Source organism: Chenopodium album, chromosome 4 (genome assembly GCF_948465745.1).
Source record: "Chenopodium album chromosome 4, dcCheAlbu1.1, whole genome shotgun sequence".
NCBI lineage: Eukaryota > Viridiplantae > Streptophyta > Magnoliopsida > Caryophyllales > Amaranthaceae > Chenopodium > Chenopodium album.
In genome coordinates, this window is record NC_137837.1 from 152,281 (window position 1) to 176,488 (window position 24,208).

Below are 24,208 nucleotides of genomic sequence, written 5' to 3' on the forward strand. Positions count from 1 at the left end.
TATACAACCTGTTTCCTGCAGGAATTCATGTTAAATGATAATTAAACTTAGGTGCATCCAAGGTTTACTTTAGGGAACAAGTAGTGATTCATCAAGATTATAATGTGTTTGTGACTTCAATGAAGTGGTTCTACCGTTCTAGTTTGCGGAGTTTTGAAGCTATTTACTTTGACAGTTTTGATTTGTATGTCAAATGAATAAACCATTTGATCAAGCTTTGAGGGGTCTTTTTTGTTTTGTTTTTTGAGAAGGGTTGTTCTTGTTGATGCCAAGTTTTTCACATAGATGATCACTTGCTCTTTCTTGTTTTGTAGATAAAGTCGTACACAATTTTATGATTGCCTTTTGCCTTATCCTTCTCTAATGTTCTTATATGCCTTAAATTCATCCTCACTTGCAAAGGATGACAAGTGCAAAGTTCTTATGTCTATGAACAACAAATATGCCCTTTAAAATGTTTTAAGTTTTTTGTATGGAAAGTGGTAGATTACTAGATTGTAAGGCTGAGTGAATAAGAACAAAGTGCCGAGTTAGGAAATGTGTGTGTGTGCGCGCGTGCGCGTGCGCATGTGTATGTGTATGTGTATGTGTGTGTGCGTGTGTGTGTAAGTTAATCTTGAGTAAATCTGTGAAAACACACAAGGTTTGGAAAAGGGTTAGAGGTGATTACATGTATAGCTGGAGTAGGAAATTTCTGAGTATACTTTTAATAGACTGAAATGCATTTGTTTCATGAAAGGGCTGAATATATTGCTTGGAGGTAATTACATGTATAGCTGGAGGAGGAAATTGCTGTACATACCTTTAATAGACTGAAACACATTTGTTTCATGAAAGGGCTTAACATATTGATTCTTCTTATTAAAAGACAAGAACTGCTCCATAGCAAAAATGGTGCAGTTTTCTACAGAAGAAGCTAGGTGATGTTGAAGCTGTCAAGCTGATGAGTTGTGAGCAAAAAAGTTTGCGTTTTATCTTAATATTTTTTTTTGGGTTTCTTCCAGTGAACTGGTGTGGGTTTTGCTTTTATATCTGCATGTTTATTTACTCGCTCTTTTTTCATGTTGTGAGCTAATAATATTCTACTTTGACCGACACTGTTTCAATTGGATTTGTGCTAACAGGGGCTGTCGCCTTCCTTCTTCTTTTTGCGGTGGCATTGCTTTGTGCCTATGAACTCTGTGCTGTGTATTTTACAGCTGGTTCTAGAGCATCAGAGCGATATTCTCCTTCTGGATTCTTTTTTGGTGTATCTGCTATTGCCTTAGCAATCAATATGCTCTTTATCTGCCGAATGCTATTTAATGGTAATGTCTGCAACCATGTCTGACACCGCCTTTGTATCGTTAATTAATTATTGATTTAAAGTTGCTGAGATTTCTAATTTATATCCACTTCTCTATCTGTACAAATTGCAGGTAATGGTTTAGATGTGGATGAATATGTTAGGAGAGCATATAAATATGCTTATTCTGATTGTGTTGAGGTGGGACCTGTGACTTGCTTGCCAGAACCACCTGATCCAAATGAATTATATCCCCGTCAATCTAGTAGGCAAGCTCCCATGCTTTCTATTTGTTGTGGATGTATTTTTGCAACCTGGGGTCTGGATTGTGTTTCTGATCTACCTTTGTATATTTTTATCTGATGCCCTCACCCTCTCTCCATTCCACATGCGTAAAAGTGAGGGCTTCATCTCAATAGTGCCTTTTTTTTTAATTTTTTTTTTTTTTTTTTATACCTAGGTATGCTGCATTGGATGAAAGGATTGGATTAAGTAATGAGATAATTAGGAAGAAAGTAGGGTTACATCTATTGGTAACAAGATGAGGGAGAATTGTTTAAGATGGTTTGGCAATGAAAGATGAAGATCGAGTGGGGCTCCCCCTCTCTGGTAAGAAAGTTAGAAGAGTGGCAAAGTGATTGGATCTTGAGGGGTAGGGGAAGAACTCAAAAACTTGGAGGAGGATGATTGATAGTAATATGAGCCTTTTGGGGATTGAAGAAAATATGGCGTTAGATAGGGCGAAATAGATAGAAATCATCTACAGCGAGGACATGTCATGATTTTAAATTGATAGGATTTTTCCCTTCTCCTAAATACTGTGTTTTGCAAACTCTATTTGTTTTCTTGTGTTAAAGTTTTCACAATTTTTTTTTCTTTTTTTTACTCGCTTATTTTCCTTTCTATTAATATCCCCTCAGCGATCTTTTATATAGCTTTCTCCAATTTTATTTTTTTTCTTATCCTGTTTTTGGGTTTTCACTATGCACTACCCTTTTGGCTGACTATGTTCTTTCTCATTCTTTGTTCACTTTCATTTTATCACTTATCTTTCGAGGGAGCCCAGGTTAATCTCCGATATTAACATCCCAATTTATCTCCTCTCACTTTTTTATTTTTATTTTTTAGAAAGAAAAAAGATTGTAGAGTTATGTTAATTGAAATATCTCAGAGTTAAACTTGGATTTTCTCCTTATCTTTCTCACCTCCTTTTCTATTTTTTTTTACCCCGGACGGTTCCTTGTGATGATTCATGTGGCCCCAAATCACTACAGGACTAATTATACCTTGATTGTTTGGAATTTGATTCATTGTTAATGATACCATTTATTTTCATTTTGCTTATGTTTGGGTCCTTGTAAATGCGACATGCTTTAGCGTTTCTTGCTCATGCTTGGGATCCACTTTATATCTTATGGTTTTACATATGCAGGGTTTCACACTTGGGGACCCTCTATTTTGGATCACTATCTGTGCTTCTTGTGTACTCAGTCATGTATGGCTTGACAGCAAAGGAGGCACGTTGGTTGGGAGCCATTACTTCAGCTGCAATAATTGTCCTTGGTGTGTTTGTAAAATTTTTCCAACATTAGGTCTTTATATAGTGCCTTATCTTTGAATGTATCTAATATAGCAATATAATATGTTTACTACAATTTTTGGGGCAGATTGGAATATGGGAGCATGCTTGTTTGGCTTCCGGCTTCTGAAAAGTCCTATTGCTGCATTGTTTATCGCTGGCGCATCTCGTGTCTTTCTTATATGCTTCGGCGTACACTATTGGTTCGCCTCTGTTTGAATTTTTCATGATCTTGCTCTGAATAATTGTGTTTATCTTCTATCACAAATCTGTTTTTTTTGTTTGTTTTTTGTTTTTGTTTTCAGGTATTTGGGACATTGTATAAGTTATTTAGTTATGGCATCTGTGCTATTAGGAGCTGCTGTCTGTCGTCATCTATTGGTTACAAATCCGTCAGCTGAAAGAAGAGATGCCTTACAGAGCACAGTTATTCGTCTCAGGGAAGGATTTCGACGAAAAGAGCATAATACTTCATCAAGTTCTTCTGAAGGATGTGGTTCAAGTATGAAGCGCAGTAGCAGTGCTGAAGCTGGTAATCTTGGACATGGGGTTGAAGCTATAAACAGAAATGGCGGAGGCGGAAATTGCACTGGTGAAGCCGTTGGTTGGAATAATGCTACTTTTCTCCGAACCACAAGCTCTCATGAGGGCATAAACAGTGAAAGGAGTGTGGATAGTGGAAGGCCTAGTTTAGTTTTACGAAGTAGTTCCTGTCGCTCTGTTGTTCAAGATCCCGATGTTGGCCCATCCTTTGTTGAAAAGAGCTGTGATCACAACTCTATGGTGGGCTATTCCAGCGGTGGCCTTGAAAGTCAAGGCTATGATTCAAGTACGTCAGCCTCAGTGAATTACCTTCCAGATCTTAATTTAGCTCTTGTACATCAGGAAAAACTCAATGATCCAAGGATTGCAGCCATGCTTAAGAAGAGGTCAAAACAGGGTGATCGTGAATTGACTAACTTATTGCAGAATAAAGGTTTGGATCCAAATTTTGCAATGATGTTGAAGGAGAAAGGTTTGGATCCAAAAATCCTGGCATTGTTGCAAAGAAGTAGTTTGGATGCTGATAGAGATCAGTGTGATAACACCGACATTACTATCATTGACTCCAATAGTGTTGACAATGCTTTACCCAACCAAATTTCTCTGTCTGAGGAACTGCGGCTTCGGGGTTTAGAAAAATGGTTGCAACTATTAAGATTGCTTTGGCACTATGCAGCTGGTACTCCCGAGAGGGCATTAGCTCTTTTTAGTCTCGTCTTCATACTAGAAACAGTGTGTGTTGCCATTTCTCGTCCTAGAGTGATTAAAGTTGTAAATGCTATTCATCAACAGGTTGGGCGCAATTTCTCTTTTTATTATTGTTCTTGCTCGCAAATGTTTTTTTTTTTTTCCTTCCCTTTTTCCATTCTGCTGAAATTCAAGGTTTGAATCCTGCAGTTTGAGTTTGGAATCTGTGTGGTTCTTCTGTCCCCTGTGATTTGCTTGATTATGGCTTACCTGCGGTCTTTACAAGCAGAAGATACATCAATGTCATCTAAACCTCGAAAGGTACACCAACTTTCTTCCTGTTTTTCAATACTAATCCAAGTACTTTCAAATATATTGTGTGATTGTAGGACTTGAATTTTCTAGATATAAGGTGTCAAGCCTGTGCCAAATTGCCAATTACTTTCAGTCAAGTCTTAAGTTTGTCAGTCTGCCACAATAAAATTTCTTAACGAGTTATGGGGCTGTACGTTTTGCTACCCTAAAGTGCCCTTTTGGGATGACCTTCATTTTCCCCCCATTTATAAGGTATTTCATTTTTTCCCCATATATAAGTTATTCCACATCTTGTTGGAAACTATTCTCAATCATTTGTTCTCTTCCTCTATTAAATAATCCTTAGAAACTCATCTTGTACCTCATGAGAGTCAATCGTTATGTATGATCATATTCTGGACTCTTCTGAATGCGTTATGCTGCTGTGACTTCTCGTAATCGGGAGTTTACTGGCTGGATCAACTCGATTTTTCATACATGCTTTAAATATCACACCTTTATAAGATGGTAATAATCATTCATATTTGAAGTTCAAAGTACTAAAAAAACCTACCTAAATGCTGTGATGCTCGGACTTGGCCCACCACCATGATGTACCGGTTCTGAACTACATGACCCGGGTGCGGACATGAAATCCAGGTTGGACTCTGGGGAGAGAGGGGATTCATCTGTAAAATAAAAGGTTGGATTCACCAAAACAAGAGCCGAAACCATAGGGCTTTTGGTTGGATTCAACAGCTTTCCATAAACCTGCCGGTATTATTCTCCGGCAAGGGGAAGCTGTTCTCTTGACTTATTTGACATTTTCCTGTTTCAGATGAACCCAAATGCATGTTCTAGTTCCTCTCTATCCCCCCTACCCCCCTCTTTTTTATCTTCTTAATTGGGGGCTTGTGGGGGTGGGTGGGAAAAACCCTGTGATTTACCTCTTTACTTCTCTCTCTCTATGGTTCCAAAATTCTGAACAATAAATGCTTTTGCTAGTCTTAGTCTTTATTACTTGTGCGGGAATTAGAAAGTTACTCTTTTATTTTTCTCATCCAACCTCACTTATCCCTTACTCCGTATTCATGGGAAGATAGTATATAAAACAGTAAAGTTAAATTAAAAAACTCACTTTATGAGCAACTACTCTTTATTATTTCTGTTTATTGTAAAATTTTTAATATACTTCCTGAATCAGCATACCCCTAGTTCCAACTCCAAGTTTCAGATCCTATTAATACATGTCAGGACTCCTGAGTCTTTAAAATTTTAAATTTCCAAGTCTTGACTCTCTGTTCGAGCTTCCTAGATTTTAATGAAGTTTTTATAAAATATATACTACAGCAATAGTAAAATTATTTGGATTTGGAATTGTAAAATTTGGGATGTTTAATTTTTTGTTGTTTAACTTGTACAATTTTCAAGTTGTAGGATACTAGGATTGGACCGGATTCGTGTCTTTTAGAGTTCTCTAAGGGAAAAAGTTGGAGTAATTTTCAATATATAATACTAAAACAACTAAAACAGACACCTGTAGTTTTTTCCCTCCAAAAATTCTTCCTTTTTTCTATTTTCTCTCTTTTTTCTTCCCAATGTTACCTACTATAATTAATTCACAAAATATTCACTTAATTATATAATTATGGCAAACTTAATTTAAATGCTTTCTTTATTAATTTCCAAATCTATCACTTTATATCTAAGTAAATGTAAAAGTTGGGTACTAAAGTATGGCAATAGTTGCAGATTGGGTACCAAAGTTTGGGATGTTGTAAATTGGGTACTAAAGTTTGGATTGCCTGAGAGTTTACCTATTAGAACCGGTTACCATCATTGAACAACTAAACATATTTAAAAATTCATTCTTGGAAGTACAACAATGTCAGATAAATTAAAAACTAGCCATTACAGATAAACAGTGCATATAGACCAGTTATTTGGGGATCAAAAACATTGAAATTTATATGTTCTTCTCAAATTTGTTAAAATTTCTTTCTTTGATGAACTCCAACAGCCAAAAAAATGTGTGTTACAAATTAGGTGCTGCTTTTCAAAAAATAACTGCTTCATAATATATATATATATATATATATATATATAATCTCCATTAGCTTGTCTGTATTGGCAGTTCTGCAAAGAGAAATTAAAAAAAAAACTTATGTGAAAAATAAAAGATCATATCAATAGAAGACAACTAATTCAAAACAAGTAGTGAAAAATAAATATCACCAATATTCCCTACAATTAAACCAATTTTAAGAGTACTAAAAATTAGAGGGAATAAGAGAGAATTACCTTCAATACAATTCAGGAAATTTCTCTCTTAGACATTGTAGAGCTGCTTCAATACCTTCAACCAAATCACGAGTTGCACTGACCCATATTGATATAATAAGCATGCTTTCGCTCATCTTCTTATTCTTCTTTAGGGAAGATGACGACATTGTAGAGCTGCTAATACTACTGCTACTACTAGGCTTCACAGGAGCAGAAAATTAACCATGAACCCTAGCATTATGTTCAGGATAGTAGCTTTAGCACAAACTCTAAGCTTGAACCTGCAATTTCCATTGAAAGAATAGGGGGAAGAGAAAGAGTGGAGGTGTACGTGTCAAAAAAAAAAAAGAGAAAGAGAAGAGGCGTGTCACTGTGTCAGTATGGGAAAGTGGGTAACATAAATGCAAAGTGATTTTATTTTATTTTTTTTGATAAAGGAAATTCCATTTTACTTGTTCTAGTAGGTTGCCACCGGAAAAATTACCTTCAGTCACCTGAGTAGTACCCTCTTTGCTACTCTCCAAACTTCAGTACCCATTTTGCAACATATGGCAAACTTTAGTACCCAACTTTAACATTTACTCTTTTATATCTAAATATTACTCTATATGCCATATCATAGCATTGTACATCATATTCAATTCTTTCTAATTATTAATACGAGTTATTTTAAGGTAATTTTGAAACAATATTATAAAAAACCCGATGAATTTATTATTATTATTATTTGTTTATTTTGTTCTTATCTTTCATTGAGAATTTGCAAAATATTCTTCTTAATAGGAATCTTTCTAATTTTTTTTTTGAACAAAATGAATCTTCCTACTTTGAGTACAAATAACATATTTCTTGACAAATTAGTATTTTTTTAATTTCTCTGCTATTTATATGTTTCTTATTTATGTTTTCCACTATCACAAAGTGTATTAAATGCACAATAATCTAAGTTTCGATGCAATTTTTATCTTAATATTTTGATTCGTTTTTATAATTTTTATTTTATTTTATTTTTTTATTATTAAAATAAAGTGAGTTTTTGTTTTTTTTAATGTTTTAAATTTTTAATTGGTTACTCGACTAATTATAATATATACGAAGAGCCTAAGAAAACAAAGGGAGTATAACTGTATAACAATATAGCTTAACATTATAATTTTATAAACCCTAATATATGTATGCACTTTTTTTAATTTTTATTTCAAATAATTTTCATATTATTATATTTTGTTAGGGAAAAAAATTGACCAAATATCGTTAAAATAGGTTTATTATTCCTACCCATTGGGTGTAATACATATTTTAATATTCTCATGGTCTAATGGATTCTTTTGCACTGTTACATTCTATATTTAATTTTATTATATAGGCAAATAAGAAGAACAAAATACTGTTATAGTTGTGTTTTGTTGATGATAGTTTAGATAATTTTATTTTATTTTTTAATTTAATGTAGTGAAATTACCTTGCATGACATTGAACTTAAGCTAGTAGAAATACTAAAATTTTGTGAAGGATTATTACATCTAAACATCCAATCGAATGGTGATGGTTTGATCCTTAAAGAAAGATCTAAAGTGAAACTCCTTTATCTGATGTAAAACTTTGTTATCTAGTAATTTTTCTTATATGAATCTACTGCCATATTGAAAAAAATTTCATTCTTTTCATGCTATGGTGGAAGAGGGATAGAGACGGAGAAAGAAACAGCATGTCATATTGTGAAGTAATTTTCGTACATTAAAGAGGAAGCACTATCATATATGGAAGCCACTCTGTTTCAAGTAGTACATGGAAGGGGAACAAAAAGGAGGTAAAGAGAGTAAGAAAAATAAAGATAAAGAGCTTTAGGGTTGTGCTTAAAATGAGTCCTATGTAGTGGACGCAAGGAGGGTAAAAGAGGGATGTAAAAAGGAAGAGAAATTAAGTAGATACTTAAAGAACCGATGAAAATCGAAAATGGCTAGGAAAAAAAAAAGAATGGAGGGACTAGTGTACATAAGTGCACCATGTATATAGTTATTTCACAAGAACCTCTTTTTAATTTGGCTGGTAGTGGAGATTATGTTTTATTGTATATCTGTTTTTTTTTTTTTTTTTTTTTTTGTACAAATTTCTTACTGCTTTCTCTCCGGAATTTCAGTATGGTTTCTTTGCATGGTTGCTGAGCACTTGTGTTGGATTGCTACTTTCCATTTTGAGGTATTTCACTTCCTTGTTTAAAATATTTTGACGTTACTACTTTATTGATTTCTACTCACCCGTTTCCTTATAATGGTTGGATTATAGCATTCACAACAATCAGGGAGAATTAATTAGAAAGAAAGAGAAAGCTATGGATTGGAATTTTGTAAGAAAAGAGTAATAATTATAATATGAGTTGAGGGGTTTAGAAAGATAATTAAAATATAATTTTTGTAAGAAAGGAAATTTTGTAAGGAATAAAAAATGGTGCAGTAGAATGTGATGCGGATCAAGCGTCAAGGTTAAGATTTATTTTTACCTAGGTTAAAGATTAAAATTTTTTATCAATTTGTTAGGATCTAATTTTATCTTTTAATTTTGTTTATTCTGTCGGACATGGGATTGTGTGTCTATAAATACGATTATTTTCATTAATAAAATTAGATTTTTTAGTTTACAAAAGCTAATTGTGAGATTGATTTGTGTGAATTAATTTCGAAACGTTGCTTTTCTTCTCCTTTAAGTCGAAAAGATTAAACTTATTGAATTATGTTTAACCCTTATTTTTTAGTATCCCTTATTGTGGTTTAATCCAAATCAGAATGTAGGAAAAAATGAATAATGATTAAGATTCGTGCCTCAGTGGAGTATTGTGAGTAAAGTGGGAAAAAGTGGTGTAAGAATGGATATAATAAGGCGGGACATATACCTATAATGGATAAAGGTGGGCCATATACCTGATTGTAATTATTATAAGGATCCGGAAGGCGTATATGATTTGGTATTACTTTTTCAAACCTCTTCAGTTGGAAGAGTTTTTACATATTGACAATTACACCCGTCGTCCTCAAATTTTGATAATCGTAGGCTAGACCATGTATATTAAGAGTAGATTGTAGTAGAATGTAGCATTGATGCAATATAGGGTTAAAAATGAGGACGGGTATAGGGACGGAAACCGTTAAAATCAAAATTTCAATAAGCGGGTACAATGGAATAAAAACCGAAATCTATACTTAATTCACTACTACAAGAAAGACAACTTATTTTAATATGTAAAATAACACGTAAATAGATATGCATTAGGAAATTTTACGATAAACCACCTTCTAAATTTTTGATTTTGTGCGAAATTTCTGTATTAAAAAAAAAAAATCTACCTTATTAAACACATTTTGCTTTAAAATGGTACCACTACTCCGAATAAGGCGGGTTGACCAATTTTCCTTTTTTCCCTATATTTTTTCCGTTTTTTTAATCATACGTCTTTTTCCCTTATAAACATATTTTTTTCATTAGGGGTTAAAGTGAGCAAAATTATTTAGGAAATTAGGGGCGGAAAAAAATACGTTTGATTAAACGGGGGAAATAAACGTGATGGTTGGAAAAATTAGTAAACTCACTTAATTTCGACTAGTGGTACAATTTCTCAACAAAATGTGTTTATGGTAAATTTTTACAACTTTTTTATAAGGTAGTTTTTTCCAAGATTCCAAATTTATAAGAAGGTAGTTTTTCGCAAAATTCCAAATTTATAAGGTAGTTTCTCCCAAAATTTCCTATGTATTACTTTTTTTTTTTAATCGCACTATTTTCCTTTTCTGGGTAGTTGTATATTGATTGCACCATTTTCTTATTTGGTATGTTTTATTCGCCTTTTGCTTGTGTCCACACACAAAGTATCCTAACTATCCTTGTTCACATGTGATAACAACCGTTGTTACGCCACATTCTCTCATTAATTTGTTTGTATCACATGAGCAAATTTGATATTCCCCTCCTTTCACTCTTTCTTAAATCTTGTGCTCATACCAAATGTTGCAATTTAAAACAAGGGGGAAGTACGTTTTTATTTTGGTTTATTAATGTTATTACAGATTTTCAAAAAAGTAATGAGTTATAATCATCGACAAAGATCCTCCTCCTCCTCCATCCCTTAGACATTGCAAGGGATTGGGAGGAGGATCTTTTTCGATGATTACACGGAATAATCAAATTTGGTTCATGTAGCGGATCCCACTTATGGGATTAGACCATAACACATTATCTAAATGTGATGTGTTCAGGCGTATTATATGGGAATTCATATCCTGGGACTCTGCGGTGTTACTGAAGTGTGCAGGTTTGCAGAATTTGTTGGGGTGGTGGTGGTGGAAGGATTGGTAGGGCTTTAGATCATGTATGTAGAGATATAAATACTGACGCAAAAGAACAGATATATGCATGTGTCACACACAAACCATTTGTTTAATATAGTCTATATGTATAATGTCTGTTGCGCCTGGGCTTTATGAAGGCTTTGACCTTACTGCACACATAATATAATTCAGCAACAGATGCAAATCATCTTCATTGCTGGAAGAAGTGTTTCCATGATCATTAGCGTGATCACAACCTCTTCAGAGTATTAATGTTTTGTGTATATGTTTAAATAATTACCATATGTATGTAGCTGTGTATGCATCTAGTGACTTGTTTTTAAGTTTATTCGATTGATTTATATGGCCTGAATATATTATTAGCGAACAAAGGCATTAAAGATTTATGATTTCTTACTTTGTTGTTTTTTACTGCAGCAAATCATCAGTTCTTCTTGGATTGTCCTTGACTGTACCCCTCATGGTTGCATGCCTTTCAATTGCTGTTCCGTTATGGATTCGCAATGGATACAAATTTTGGATCTTGCCAGACAGTTCATCTAGTCGAACTGAAAATCATCAAGCCCTTGGACGGACAGAGGTTTTTATATTCTTAGCAAGCTATACTTGATGTTTTGAGTGTTAAGTCCTATGCTATGTCATTTTCTGTTTTGTGTATTGAATAAAACGCAAGGTTTGCACAATTTGGTAATTGGTAGCTGTGGAAATGGAAGTTTGCTGAACTTGACATTTACACGATTGATTTCGTAATTCAATGTCTAATTCATTCTTATATTACTTTTTTTTTTCAAGCTATCTGCCGGAAAGTAATTATTTGATCTTGTCGAACTTAAAGTTTCCTTTTTTTGTTTGTATTATTTTCTTTTGATTTCTTTTTACTCACATTATTGTTAATTTTTATTTTTAATTTGACCCTTCGTGTACCAAAATACTCCAACCCTAATATGCCTGACGAGTTTCCTTTAAGTTAGGGGATTGTTGTGTGTGTTCGTGCTTTGGTTGTTATAAATGACATTTCATGTTCTCAGTGCAAGTCGAATATTATAATAAATGGTTTTACTTAGTCGTGTCTGTGATCGCTGTAAAGGTTGCTGTGCAGTAGTCCTTAATGAAGAGGCATTTCATGCTTTACAACCATGTGCATGATTTGACTAATTGATAAAGCTCCACGTTATCTTCACAGTTAAAGAGTTATGGAAAATGTTCTTTAAAATCTAGCTTAATATCTGACTTTTGAGGGTCTTACCTTGTTATGCTGCATGAATATAAAAGTTTCCAACATTTATAGCAACTAAAGTGATGATTCAAGTATATCACTACACTGAATGGTTTTGATAATAACGACAAGTTTAGTAACTTAGTAAGTTAATGGTCTATTGTGGATGTTGTGGTGACGTGCCGATGCGGCTTACATTTAAATCTGATGTTATGGGTTGGAATTTCCGCGCGCGCGGGAGGGGGGTCGGGGGCTAAATCAAAATCTGTCTCAGAATGGCCTTTATGCAGCAAAAAACACTGATTTTCTATTTAAATCATATGCTATGAATTGGAGTTTCGGAGATGGCTAATTCAAAATCCATCATAGAATGGCCTTTATAACCACTAGATTATATTCCATGCTTATTAAGTAAAAGTCAATAGGTGGATTTTATGCTTTTTCCAGCTGCCCCCCCCCCCCCTAAAAAAAAATATTCCATGTTGGATTCGTTGTGATCAGTTGTTGCTTTTCCAGGGCATTGCTTTTCTCGTCTGTGTAACGATTTTTGTTGGATCGGTGATATCCCTCGGTATTATTGTTTCTTTTAAGCCGTTAGATGAGTTGTCTTACAAAGGATGGAATGGTGATGGAAAAAGCTTTGTATCTCCTTATGCATCCCCTGTTTACCTTGGTTGGGGTATGGCTTCAGCAATTACTCTACTGGTCACGGGTGTGCTGCCAGTGATATCTTGGTTTGCAACTTATCGGTTCTCTATCTTCTCCGCAATATGTTTGGTTTTATTTTCTGGTAAGTATGACCATGCTAAATTTTTTTGGCTGCAACTCTATGAGTTATCATTTGATTTTAGGTCTTAACATTCTAATGCTGTTCATCTTTAATTTACCCGGTCTGGTGCAGTTGTCCTTGTGGTATTTTGTGGTGTGTCATATGCGGAGATAACAAATTCTAGGGTTGATCACATTCCGACAAATGGCGATTTTTTAGCTGCTTTGCTTCCCTTGTTGTGCATTCCAGCAATTTTATCCTTGTGTACTGGCTTGCACAAATGGTGAGCAAGAATTTAAACTTGTTGGTCCACTCTTTGATCTGTAATGTAAGGGGATATTGTGTTTGATTTTCCTTGACATACTTGCAGGAAGGATGACGAATGGAGACTCTCTCGCAGTGTCTATATCTTTATTGCTATTGGTCTTCTTTTGTTGCTCTGTGCTATATCAGCTGTCATAATTATTGTCAAGCCTTGGACGGTAAGTTGGATCCTTCTTTATTGCTTTGCTACTACCTTAGGAAATTCAAAGTTTACTTAGATAAAGGAAACAACTGATGTGCCGGGGGGGGGGGTTGGGAGAAAGCGGAAGGGTCGAAGGCCTTTTAGATAGGTCTCGATACTCTAAAATAATAGTGACATCAGTTTTGTATTGTTGTTGCACAGGTAGGGGTGGCATTTCTTTTGGTTCTTCTATTAATCGTGCTGGCTATTGGTGCCATCCACCTTTGGGCTTCAAATAATTTCTATTTGACCCGGGCACAAATGTTCTTTGTTTGTTTTCTTGCATTTCTTTTAGCTGTGGCAGCATTTTTGGTTGGACGGTTAGAAGGTGAGAAAATTATAGTTTTCTTTTTTTGCTTTGTAACTGTTTGCATGATATAGTTTGCTGTGATAATACTCAATATTTTAAATCAATATATTAATAGTTTGTTTCCCCTCTTCGTTTCCAGCCAAACCCTTTGTAGGAGCATCAGTAGGGTATTTTTCATTCTTGTTCCTCCTTGCGGGTAGAGCACTGACTGTAAGTCTGCGATTGCTTTAGATTCTAAGTATTTAATGTTCTTCACTTCCTGTTGTCTTTTCTTCTTCCTTCGTATAGTGCGTGGCTGTTTTTTTTTTTTTTTTGTGTTTTTCTTTTGTTTTGTTTTGTTTTTTTTTTGTATGGGATATCATGTTATTTTTAAAATTATATATACATGTATATTTATTATATATACGCACCCACACTTTTTTTTTTGTAGGTTCTTCTTTCACCTCCCATTGTTGTTTATTCTCCAAGGGTGCTTCCTGTATATGTATATGATGCTCATGCAGATTGTGGAAAAAATGTTAGGTTTGTCTTATATCTCTTAGCCTATTTCTACTAATTGTATTTTCTTTTTTTGATAATTGGTGTAATCTGCTGAGTATGATGTCACTTCTTTGATAGTGGTGCTTTTCTGATGCTTTACGGCATTGCTTTAGCGACGGAAGGGTGGGGTGTTGTTGCCAGTCTTAATATTTATCCGCCATTTGCCGGTGCTGCTGTCTCAGCAGTTACACTTGTTGTTTCCTTTGGATTTGCCGTCTCACGTCCCTGTTTAACTCTTGAGGTGTGGCATGAATGTTGACAGTGTAATTCTTATATATTGGTATTGTGTCTTATTGTTTAATGTGCTTACTTATTGGCATGTATATGCATATTTTATGAGCAGATGATGGAGGATGCTGTTCATTTCCTTAGCAAGGAAACTATTGTTCAGGCAATTGCACGATCTGCGACAAAGGTGTGTATGGAAGTAATTGGATTGTCAAATAGGAACCTTACACTGAGTTTGTTTCAAGATTTGTTATGGGCCTTTGGGCTATATTGTTTTCCTCTGTTATATTATGATTCCAGGGGAAATTTTACAATAGGAGCCCCTTTTTTTTTTTTTTTTTTTTTGTGTAGATTGCAAAAGGATATATATATATATATATATATATATATATATATATATATATATATATATATATATATATATATAAAGGGGAGGGCCGGCGAGAATAGGTCCATGTGTGAGAACTCATACTTATATGAAAATTGATCTAAAATTTTGAACATGTGAGTAAAAATTTAGAATATATGAGTTAGAAAATATAAATTTATAATACATGATTTAAAGTTTAGAACATACGAGTAAAAATTTAGAACATCTAATTTAAGATTTAGATCACGTGAGTAAAATTTAAAAAATTTGATTCAAAATTCAAAAAACTTGATTTAAAATTCAAATCATATGATTAAATTTTAGAACATTTGATTTGAGGTTTAGAACATGAGTAAAAGTTTAAAATACCTGATTTAAAATTTAGAACATGTGAATAAAAGTTTGGAATATATGAGTAATAATTTAAAACATATGATTTAAAATCTAGAATATATGATTAAAGATCTTAGAACACCATTTAAAATTTAGAACATATAAGATTTAAAACAAATACTTTAAGATTTAAAACTTGTGAGTAATAATTTGGAATATTTAATTTAATTCATTTAAGATTTTGATCATGTTAGTGAAAATTTAGGACATACAAGTAAGGATTTTGAACCAACAAGAGTTGGCTGAAGTGGTGAGTAACTTAATATCGCTTAAGGGAGGTCTTGGGTTTGAGCCTCTTGTATGCAGAAACTCTTGTTGGGAGACTCACCCACCATAAGACAGGTGTGCTACCCGAGTCTTTTGAATATAAGAGTGTTCTCACATATGAAAAAGTTCTCACTTTATGAGGGATTCTCACGAGAGGCTTTTCCTATATATATAATTCATAATATGGACCATCTTAATATGAGAACCACATAAGGTACATGATAAAAAATGAACAAATATAACTCATAATAATATTTTAGAAATATTTTCAATTTTTGTTTTCAAAATTTAAATATTTAGGGGTGCACGTCTTATATACATAAGGTACTTGTCCTAAAGGTATATGATACAATTTCGAAAGGTATAAATTAAAGTGCATAGTCTAAGATAAAAGGTACATGTTATTTAGTATAAGGTCCATCACTTAATTTTTTTTTTTTAAAAATAAATTTTGTTTTTGCAAACATTAAAGTAGTTATCATGTATCAATAAGATATATGCCCGAAAGATAAAAGTACATGTTATAAAGTTATAAGGTACATCACTTAAAAATACTAAAAAAAAATATAATAGAAAAATTGTTGTTCTTTTTTTTTTTTTTTTTTTTTTTTTAAATTAAAAATTATATGTCATATATTTATAGGGTACATGGCCAAAAGATAAAGGATACACGTTATGAAGTTATAAGGTACATCACTTAAAAGAAAATTGATGTATGTTTTTATTTTGTTGCATGTACCTTATGTGGTTCTCCCTATAAGAGTGGTATTTACCACAAGCATGGTTTTTACATGAACCTATATATATATATATATATATATATACACACACACACACACACACACATGCCAATGCATTACTTTGGCTATTGATAAAAGTAGATTTCGTGACGAATCTAACTAGATCTCACATGATGGTTTTTATTACGGATAAATTACATAAGATGGTCAAAGAAGATTATATCCCATGACTGTTTTTCATCACAGATAAATTATATAAGATGGTCAAAGAAGATTATGTAAAAGTAAACGGAGGATATTATGAAATAAAAAAATGATCTGAAGTTTACATTCCTTTTTTTTTTTCTTTTTTTTTTGGGTGTGGGTGTGTGTGAAATCTATCAATTAGTTCATGGAAATATTAGCTGTCTTTACTATTAGCTGTTCTCTTTATACAGTCTCAACTTTTATTTAATTTACTTTTGTCGGTCCCAACTTTGAGGGTTTCCTTTCGAAAACACTCCTTTACCTGTATAACAGTTTGATCGGTTACTTAAGCCGTGTGTTTACTGGCATTTTGTTTTTTTAAAAATAAAATAACTTTAGTCACCCCCATCCATCTACTCTGGCTACCTGCCTCCCACCAAACTCCCCTTTCATCATCTTCTCCAGCCACCTCCTATCCCGTCCAAAAAAAAAAAAAAAATTCAAACTACTAATAGCGTGACACTTAACATAAGTAATCGGTCAAACTGATCATAATAGGTTTAAGGACCGTTATGAGAAGAACCCCTCGTAGTTGGGTCCACCTTGAATTGATTAAAAGCCGGGACCTTTCAAAGAAGATAGCTGATAGTTCGGACTGATGTTGTCTTTTTTTTCTTAATTTATAAGAGATTTAATCATATAGTTTATGGTGTCAATTTAAAACATTAAAATAACGTTACCTTTGTCAATGATAATGTGTAGTACTGGAGTGTGGTCTCTCTTTCATTCTTCTGATTATCTTGATAGCAATTTCAATTTCATTTTATTTAAGATAGTTGTGTTTAAGCCTTGTCATTTTGAATTTGGTGGCTAGTGGAATTAACATGAATTTGTGTGATCCATGTTAATTTGATTTGCAGACTCGAAATGCTATCTCGGGAACTTTCTCAGCACCGCAAAGGTCTGCAAGCTCGGCTGCACTCTTAGTTGGTGATCCTACTATTATACGTGATAGAGCTGGGAATTTCGTGCTTCCAAGGGCGGATGTCATGAAGTTGAGAGATCGTTTAAGAAATGAAGAGTTGGCTGCAGGTTCTTTTTTAGCCAGAGTCATAAGCTGTATAAGTCTCCAGTGTGAATCTACTGCTGATATGGGGCAGCGGGAGTTATGTGCTCATGCTCGTATTTTGGCTTTGGAAGAGGCAATAGATACGGAGTGGGTGTGTATGTGGGATAAGTTCGGTGGTTATCTTCTTCTTTTGCTTGGTCTAACTGCAAAGGCAGAGAGGGTACAGGTGAAGGCCTTTGTTTCATGTTTGGAGTCATCATTATTTGCTTCCTCTCTGTTTTAGTGGGCTTTAATTGTTCCAATCTGACATTTGATTTGTAATAGGATGAAGTCCGCTTGCGTCTTTTTCTTGCTAGTGTTGGTTGCTCTGATTTAAGTGCCAAAAAAATTAAAAAATGGATGCCAGAAGATCGAAGACAGTTCGAACTTTTTCAAGAGAGGTTGGTTGTGACAACTAGGAAATTTTCAAACAATTTGTAGTTATTCGTGGGTTTGTGCTTTGCTGACTGTGCTATAATTACTCTAGCTATCTGAGAGAGAAGGAAATGGAAGAAGAAATCTTTTTACAGAGACGCGAAGAAGAAGGGCGGGGCAAAGAGAGGAGGAAAGCCCTTTTGGAAAAGGAAGAGCGCAAATGGAAGGAGATAGAGGCTTCTCTTCTGTCTTCTATTCCTGATGCTGGAAGCCGGGATGCTGCTGCAATGGCTGCTGCAGTACGTGCTGTTGGCGGAGATTCCGCACTTGATGATTCTTTTGCACGAGATATGGTGTCAAATATTGCACATCGCATACGTACAGCTCAATTATCACGTAGGGCGCTCCAGGTTGTGTTTGGTTGCAAGTAGCTCTTACCTCGTATATGCTACTCATCGTCTTGCTAGTTGTTCTTAAATATTGTCATGTTTAGAGTAATGTCATAGTTCACACCAAATCATGAAGTGCTGAATATCTGTATTAAACTTCTTGCTATTAAACTAACAAGTTAGTGAATTTGGAATTTTTTTGCTATCGGCAGACTGGAGTTCCAGGTGCTGTCTGTGTTCTTGATGATGAGCCTAGAGCAAGTGGCAGGCACTGTGGACTGGTTGATCCAAGTGTGTGCCAGAGTCAGAAGGTCACCTTGTCGGTTGTGGTGATGATACAACCTGATTCTGGGCCAGTTTGTCTATTAGGTACTGAATTTCAGAAGAAATTCTGCTGGGAATTCCTGGTGGCGGGTTCTGAACAAGGCATTGAAGCTGGTCAAGTTGGTCTTAGATTAATTACAAAAGGTGACAGGCAAAATGCAGTTGCAAAAGAATGGAGCATCAGTGGGACATGTATTGCAGATGGAAGGTTTGTCTATCAAACTTTACTGTTTCATAAAAGCATTATGTGCATTTGTTCTTCTTTGTGTGTGCTTGTACATAGGTTTGTGGCAGCGCAATTATGTATATATGTTGTATGCATATGCCGTGTTCATCATACTGATTGTGTTTCTCTGACTGTCTGCACTTTTTTGTAACTAACTTCTGCTATCTGTTTAGTCCTTAAGATGATCTATGTTGTCATGGCATGTAATAATATTATTCTGTAGTCAGATCAAACTATATAGACCAGAGAAATTAGCTTACTAGCTTCACTTTTTGAGCTATTTTGGCACATCTAGATGCCAATAAAATTTCTCTGTACACAGCAGGTGCTGCTACCTATGACCGGCAGTGCACTGGGCACACCTTTATTGCCTCAAGTGATTCTGCTTTTTTCTCCTTGTTTCTTCATCGTCAAATTATCACCTTTTTCATTCTCTCCTCTTTAGGTTTAAAGGCTATTTTTGCCTCTGAAATTTAACTAAGGCTCTCTTTGGTTCATTTGTTTATTTGTCTTAAATTAATTTATCTATTATTTGAACTTGTATTATTTTTTTGAACTTATTTGAACTTGTATTATTTTTACTGAAGTTTCCGAACTTGTACTTCGTATTATCTTGTTTGGGCGTGTAAGAACTTAATTTTTTTTTTTGTTAGAACTTATATTTTTTTTTCCTCTGATCTTAATTTGTCTGAATTAATTTTTTCTGAACTTATTTTATTTGATCTTTTTATTCTGAATTAAGATAATGTAAGTTCAAATGTGCAATGTGGCTAAATTTTTACTAACACATATGGCTAATGTGCAACTTGCTTACAATGGGAACAAGTCTTGTGCTTAAATTTTGCATCTCACTCCTTTTAAAATTGTGCTGATGATCACTATTTCGTTACTGTCCTGCTTTTGTGATGAGGTATGGTGTATGTAGTTAGAATGAAATTCATGCACAATGCATTATCTCAGGGGATGCTCGTTTTGTGACGAGTTTTAAATAGTCATTGATTCAGCTCAGTATAGGTTAAAGTTTGCTTTGGGTTCTTCAATGTAAGAATTTCAGAGACATTGGGTTTCTATTCCTTTTTTTTTTTTTAAAAAAAAATGGTAATCACTGAGGTAAAATATGATACTTGTACAGTTGTACATCCTTTCGTTTTTTGTGCTGAGACAGAAACATGATGGAGGTATGATTCTGTATGAAATCCGTGCTGGCCTTCATATAGCACTCAGATGGGATTGCTTACTTGAATTTGCAATCTTTGTGACTGAATGTGGGAGGAAGAGGGGAAGATTGAGAGAACTTGGTTGCATGCCATGAATCTTTGGCATGTTCTCATTGATGGTGGAAGAGATATGGGCTCAAAGATGAGCATTAGTTGTGGTTTACACAAGCAAATAAATTTGAGGAAGACATGCGAACTGGGATTAGAAAATAAGGGAAAGAGGAAGAAGGGAAGTTGGGGGCTATTTACTTCTGGAAATATACTCTTGTATGGTTTATTATTTTCATGGTAGTTAACTGGTATTGAACAATATTCTGTTTAGTAATTCATATCTCAAGTTCATGCATGTGTTTGAAAATATTTATATTGAAACTTATAAGGTTTTATATACACCAAAAAGAGAAAGACATTGAAAATTAAATGAATATATGTGCCCCTGATTGTGCTGAAATTTAGGATAGACCACTAGCATTTAGGCCTGGGCTATGTCCCGGGTCATTGCATAGAAATTGCAATTATACGTTTAGTTCATGACTTAATCTTCTTGAATTTAATATTTTGTTTGCCAAAAAAAAAAAAGAAAAAAAAAGAAAAATGACATAGCTTTGCAATTTCATATTTAGTTGTTTAATTTTATTTCTCACATTATCATTCATTACATTTTGATATTTTGTTTACGAATAAATCAAGATAAAATAAAAAATGATATAGCTTAGTGGTATGACATGTAGCGTTAAAACTTGAAGTTGCATGATCAAATCTTTTTTGGACAATTTTATATTTTTTTGAATGTTAGTTGATGACGTGGAATGAAAAGCAATGAATAATGTAGAGTGCCACATGGCATGTAAAGTTCCTTTGGAATGCTTTTTAATATATAAGTATAACCCTGTTCACTTAACCTTATTTTTGCTAAAGTGAAATTATTTTTATTAAACCGAAACTATATTTTTACTGAATTGAAATATTTTTTGTGAATGAAATGGAAAGAAATTATTTTTACTGAAGTGAACTTATTTTTACAAACTAATTTTTTTTTAAGGTGAAGTGAATAGGGCCTAATAGATTTTTGTTTGATGAATTAGTAATTCTCTAAAACACATAATCAAGCTGGGGTGCAAGTAGCATAGAAGATTAATATAAATATATCAATGGTTGCTAATGTAATGTGTAATTGGACATTTATAAAAGGAAAAGGTTTCAAAGCACCATGAAGGGCTATGTACACTCCTTTTCATTATCTATGTCCATTTATACATTTTGAAAATGTTTTTTTTTTAAAAAAAATAATAATTTATTCCTCTGTTTGATAAGTCATGTCAAAATAATGTCTAGTAACAAGTAAGCCCTTGATCTTTGTTGTTCTTGAATGGCGATTTGTCTTCTCATTAATTAAAAACCTTTATGTACTAAATATGTTCGGACTTTGTTGTGGATCAGTTCAAATCAGTAAGATTATCTGTAGTGAGATTGAGGGAGCGTAAAGCTAACACCTTGAATGGCATACTGTTGCTTTTCTGCGTTCTTCTTTGAATAGGCTCCTCTTGTTTGTTGTCATAATGTGGACTTTACTACTACAATATTTGTAAGGAAGACTTTGTGTTCATCAATAAGTATTTCATCATCCCTTTTATCAATATTCAGGTGGCATTTGGTAACAATGACGATTGATGCTGACCTTGGTGAAGCAACATGCTTTGTTGATGGTGGTTTTGATGGTTTTCTGAATGAATTACCTCTTCAAGTGTTGAATGGTATTTGGCAACAAGGAACAGAAGTTTGGATTGGTGTAAGACCGCCTACTGGTGTGGATACGTTTGGTAGGTCTGATAGTGAAGGAGCTGAATCCAAAATGCATGTAATGGATGTTTTTCTCTGGGGAAGGTGCTTGAGTGAAGAGGAGATTTCCTCTCTTCATGCAAATGTTGGTGCACCTAACTACAATATGGTTGATCATCTCGACGATAATTGGCAATGGGAAGATTCACCTTCAAGGGTATGTTATATACATCTTTGTCTCATATATTGTATACGTTAACTCAGATTCTGTAATGTCCATTGACATCGATGATTTATGTCCTAGTGTTAGGTTTCTGGCCATCACAAAATGTTTGGGTCTGAAGTGAAAGTCTTTAGTGTTGGTAACCTTGTTAGGGTGTTTTATGTGTTTTACACAGATACACTTGAGGTAAATGAAGAGTCCAAGTATCATTGGCTCATTATGAGTACTTAGTCTCTTAGTGCTCTGAGCAACTCAGCTTTGACTTTTATTGTCATACATGTCCAGTTGCTGGGTCCTTGGCTGTTTTTTACAAAGAAAGAAAAAAATAAATATTCCACTTCTAGATGGGGTAGGAGATATTTGTACCTTGTTGGATTGTCAAGTATGCTACCTGGTAAGTTTGGAGAGTATGAGTAACATAGGAGAAGGAATTTACCTTATAAAGTTTGGAAAGTCTGGATAAGAGGTATTTGTACCTTATTGGGTTGTCTAAGTATTTGATCGTTTAGGTCATTACTTCTCCTCAATAGTTAGACTACAATGCCAATAAGTTAAAGCCTATATGTGACTGATAGACTCTTGTTACCATAAAATGTGTTCAATTTCTTGATAAATTGAAATATGACCAACAGTAGTTCAGAGTTTTGAGTGTATATAATTATTTTTTTTTCACTTCTTTTTACTAGATAATACGCATAAATCTCATAATAGGTCCCCAAATTTCATAGTGAACTTCAGTGGGTGCTTTTTTTGAAGCAATAATGCATGGCCGTATCTGTAAAAATTATTCAACATGCTCTAGAAGCAAATTCATGAGGTACCTATGAGATTTTAGAAATCTGACTTTTTACTAAAATATATTATCCTGAATGGAATCATTTTGAATATCGGTTTATTAGTAAAAAGCGATCACCTTTTTTTGAATTGTCAAAACAAGAAGTTTATGTACAAGTCGAAGAACCGTGAGGTGAATCAGGAATAATTTTGCTAGGAGATCAAAGTGTTTTTTTATTGGAGATGGAAAATTCTGCTTATTATTGGTTCATTACCACATATTTTGAATCTTCCAATATGTGTTTTTGGGTAGATTTAGGATGTAGGTTAACTAATTAGGTTGTTGATTGTGTGACTTTGTAGGTTGATGAGTGGGACAGTGACCCGGAAGACGTCGATCTGTATGATAGGGATGATTTAGATTTTGATGGACAATATTCTAGTGGGAGAAAACGGAGATCTGGACGTGAAAGTGTTGTGTTTGATGCGGATTCGTTCTCCAGAAAATTGAGAAGACCAAAGATGGAAACTGAGCAGGAGCTAAATCAGCGAATGCTGTCAGTTGAAATGGCTGTTAAAGAGGCTGTTTCTGCCAGAGGTGAAAAACATTTTACTGATCAAGAATTTCCCCCAAACCACCAGTCATTGTTTGTGGATCCAGAAAAAGCTCCTCCTAAGTTACAGGTAAACGTCGAGATTATTATTTAAGTCTCTTTGATACTACCTTGTTAGTAATTTGGCTAACCATTACACTCTCATCCAGGTTGTTTCCGAATGGATGAGGCCAATGGATATAGTGAAACAAATTCGAGCAGATTCTTGTCCATGCTTATTTTCTGGTCCAGCAAATCCATCAGATGTTTGCCAGGTTTGATACTGTAGTCCTTCGTGTTTTTTCTAAAGTTTTGTTTGTTTTATGTTTCCTCTGTCCCATATTAAAGTCCCACTATCTTAGGGTCCGTTCACATTTATTTTTACTTTTTTGTTCTCTATTTTTATTATTAACAACAACAACAACAATAATAATAATAATAATAATGATAATAATAATAATAATAATAATTTATTATAGAAAAATATCAAAAACCTACAAAGTCAAACAATTTACAAGAAATTATCGGGGAACTGAGATACAATTTGGGCCCCTACCCCTTTAGCTGTAGCGAACCCGATCCCGTTGAAAATGTAAGCCGCTGCACGAGCACTAATATTCGGAGTCCATATAACGCCTAAACTTCTCTTGTGCAACACAACACCA

General features: G+C 34.1%; 1 protein-coding gene across 1 annotated transcript in view; it reads left to right on the forward strand.

Moving 5' to 3' along the window:
* Positions 1–24,208, forward strand: part of LOC145628343 (calpain-type cysteine protease DEK1-like) — a 32,828-nt gene that overhangs the window by 1,279 nt on the left and 7,341 nt on the right. Inside the window, exons 4-26 of the mRNA XM_081680626.1 lie at positions 1,125–1,307; positions 1,419–1,554; positions 2,718–2,848; positions 2,953–3,067; positions 3,170–4,199; positions 4,305–4,415; positions 8,812–8,870; positions 11,429–11,591; positions 12,744–13,017; positions 13,129–13,279; positions 13,367–13,478; positions 13,664–13,829; positions 13,951–14,021; positions 14,242–14,333; positions 14,430–14,592; positions 14,695–14,766; positions 17,456–17,830; positions 17,929–18,044; positions 18,131–18,428; positions 18,620–18,939; positions 21,819–22,170; positions 23,314–23,634; positions 23,714–23,818. Of these exons, the coding sequence (XP_081536752.1) occupies positions 1,125–1,307; positions 1,419–1,554; positions 2,718–2,848; positions 2,953–3,067; positions 3,170–4,199; positions 4,305–4,415; positions 8,812–8,870; positions 11,429–11,591; positions 12,744–13,017; positions 13,129–13,279; positions 13,367–13,478; positions 13,664–13,829; positions 13,951–14,021; positions 14,242–14,333; positions 14,430–14,592; positions 14,695–14,766; positions 17,456–17,830; positions 17,929–18,044; positions 18,131–18,428; positions 18,620–18,939; positions 21,819–22,170; positions 23,314–23,634; positions 23,714–23,818 (4,916 nt within the window). The remainder of the gene's footprint in view (positions 1–1,124; positions 1,308–1,418; positions 1,555–2,717; positions 2,849–2,952; positions 3,068–3,169; positions 4,200–4,304; positions 4,416–8,811; positions 8,871–11,428; positions 11,592–12,743; positions 13,018–13,128; positions 13,280–13,366; positions 13,479–13,663; positions 13,830–13,950; positions 14,022–14,241; positions 14,334–14,429; positions 14,593–14,694; positions 14,767–17,455; positions 17,831–17,928; positions 18,045–18,130; positions 18,429–18,619; positions 18,940–21,818; positions 22,171–23,313; positions 23,635–23,713; positions 23,819–24,208) is intronic.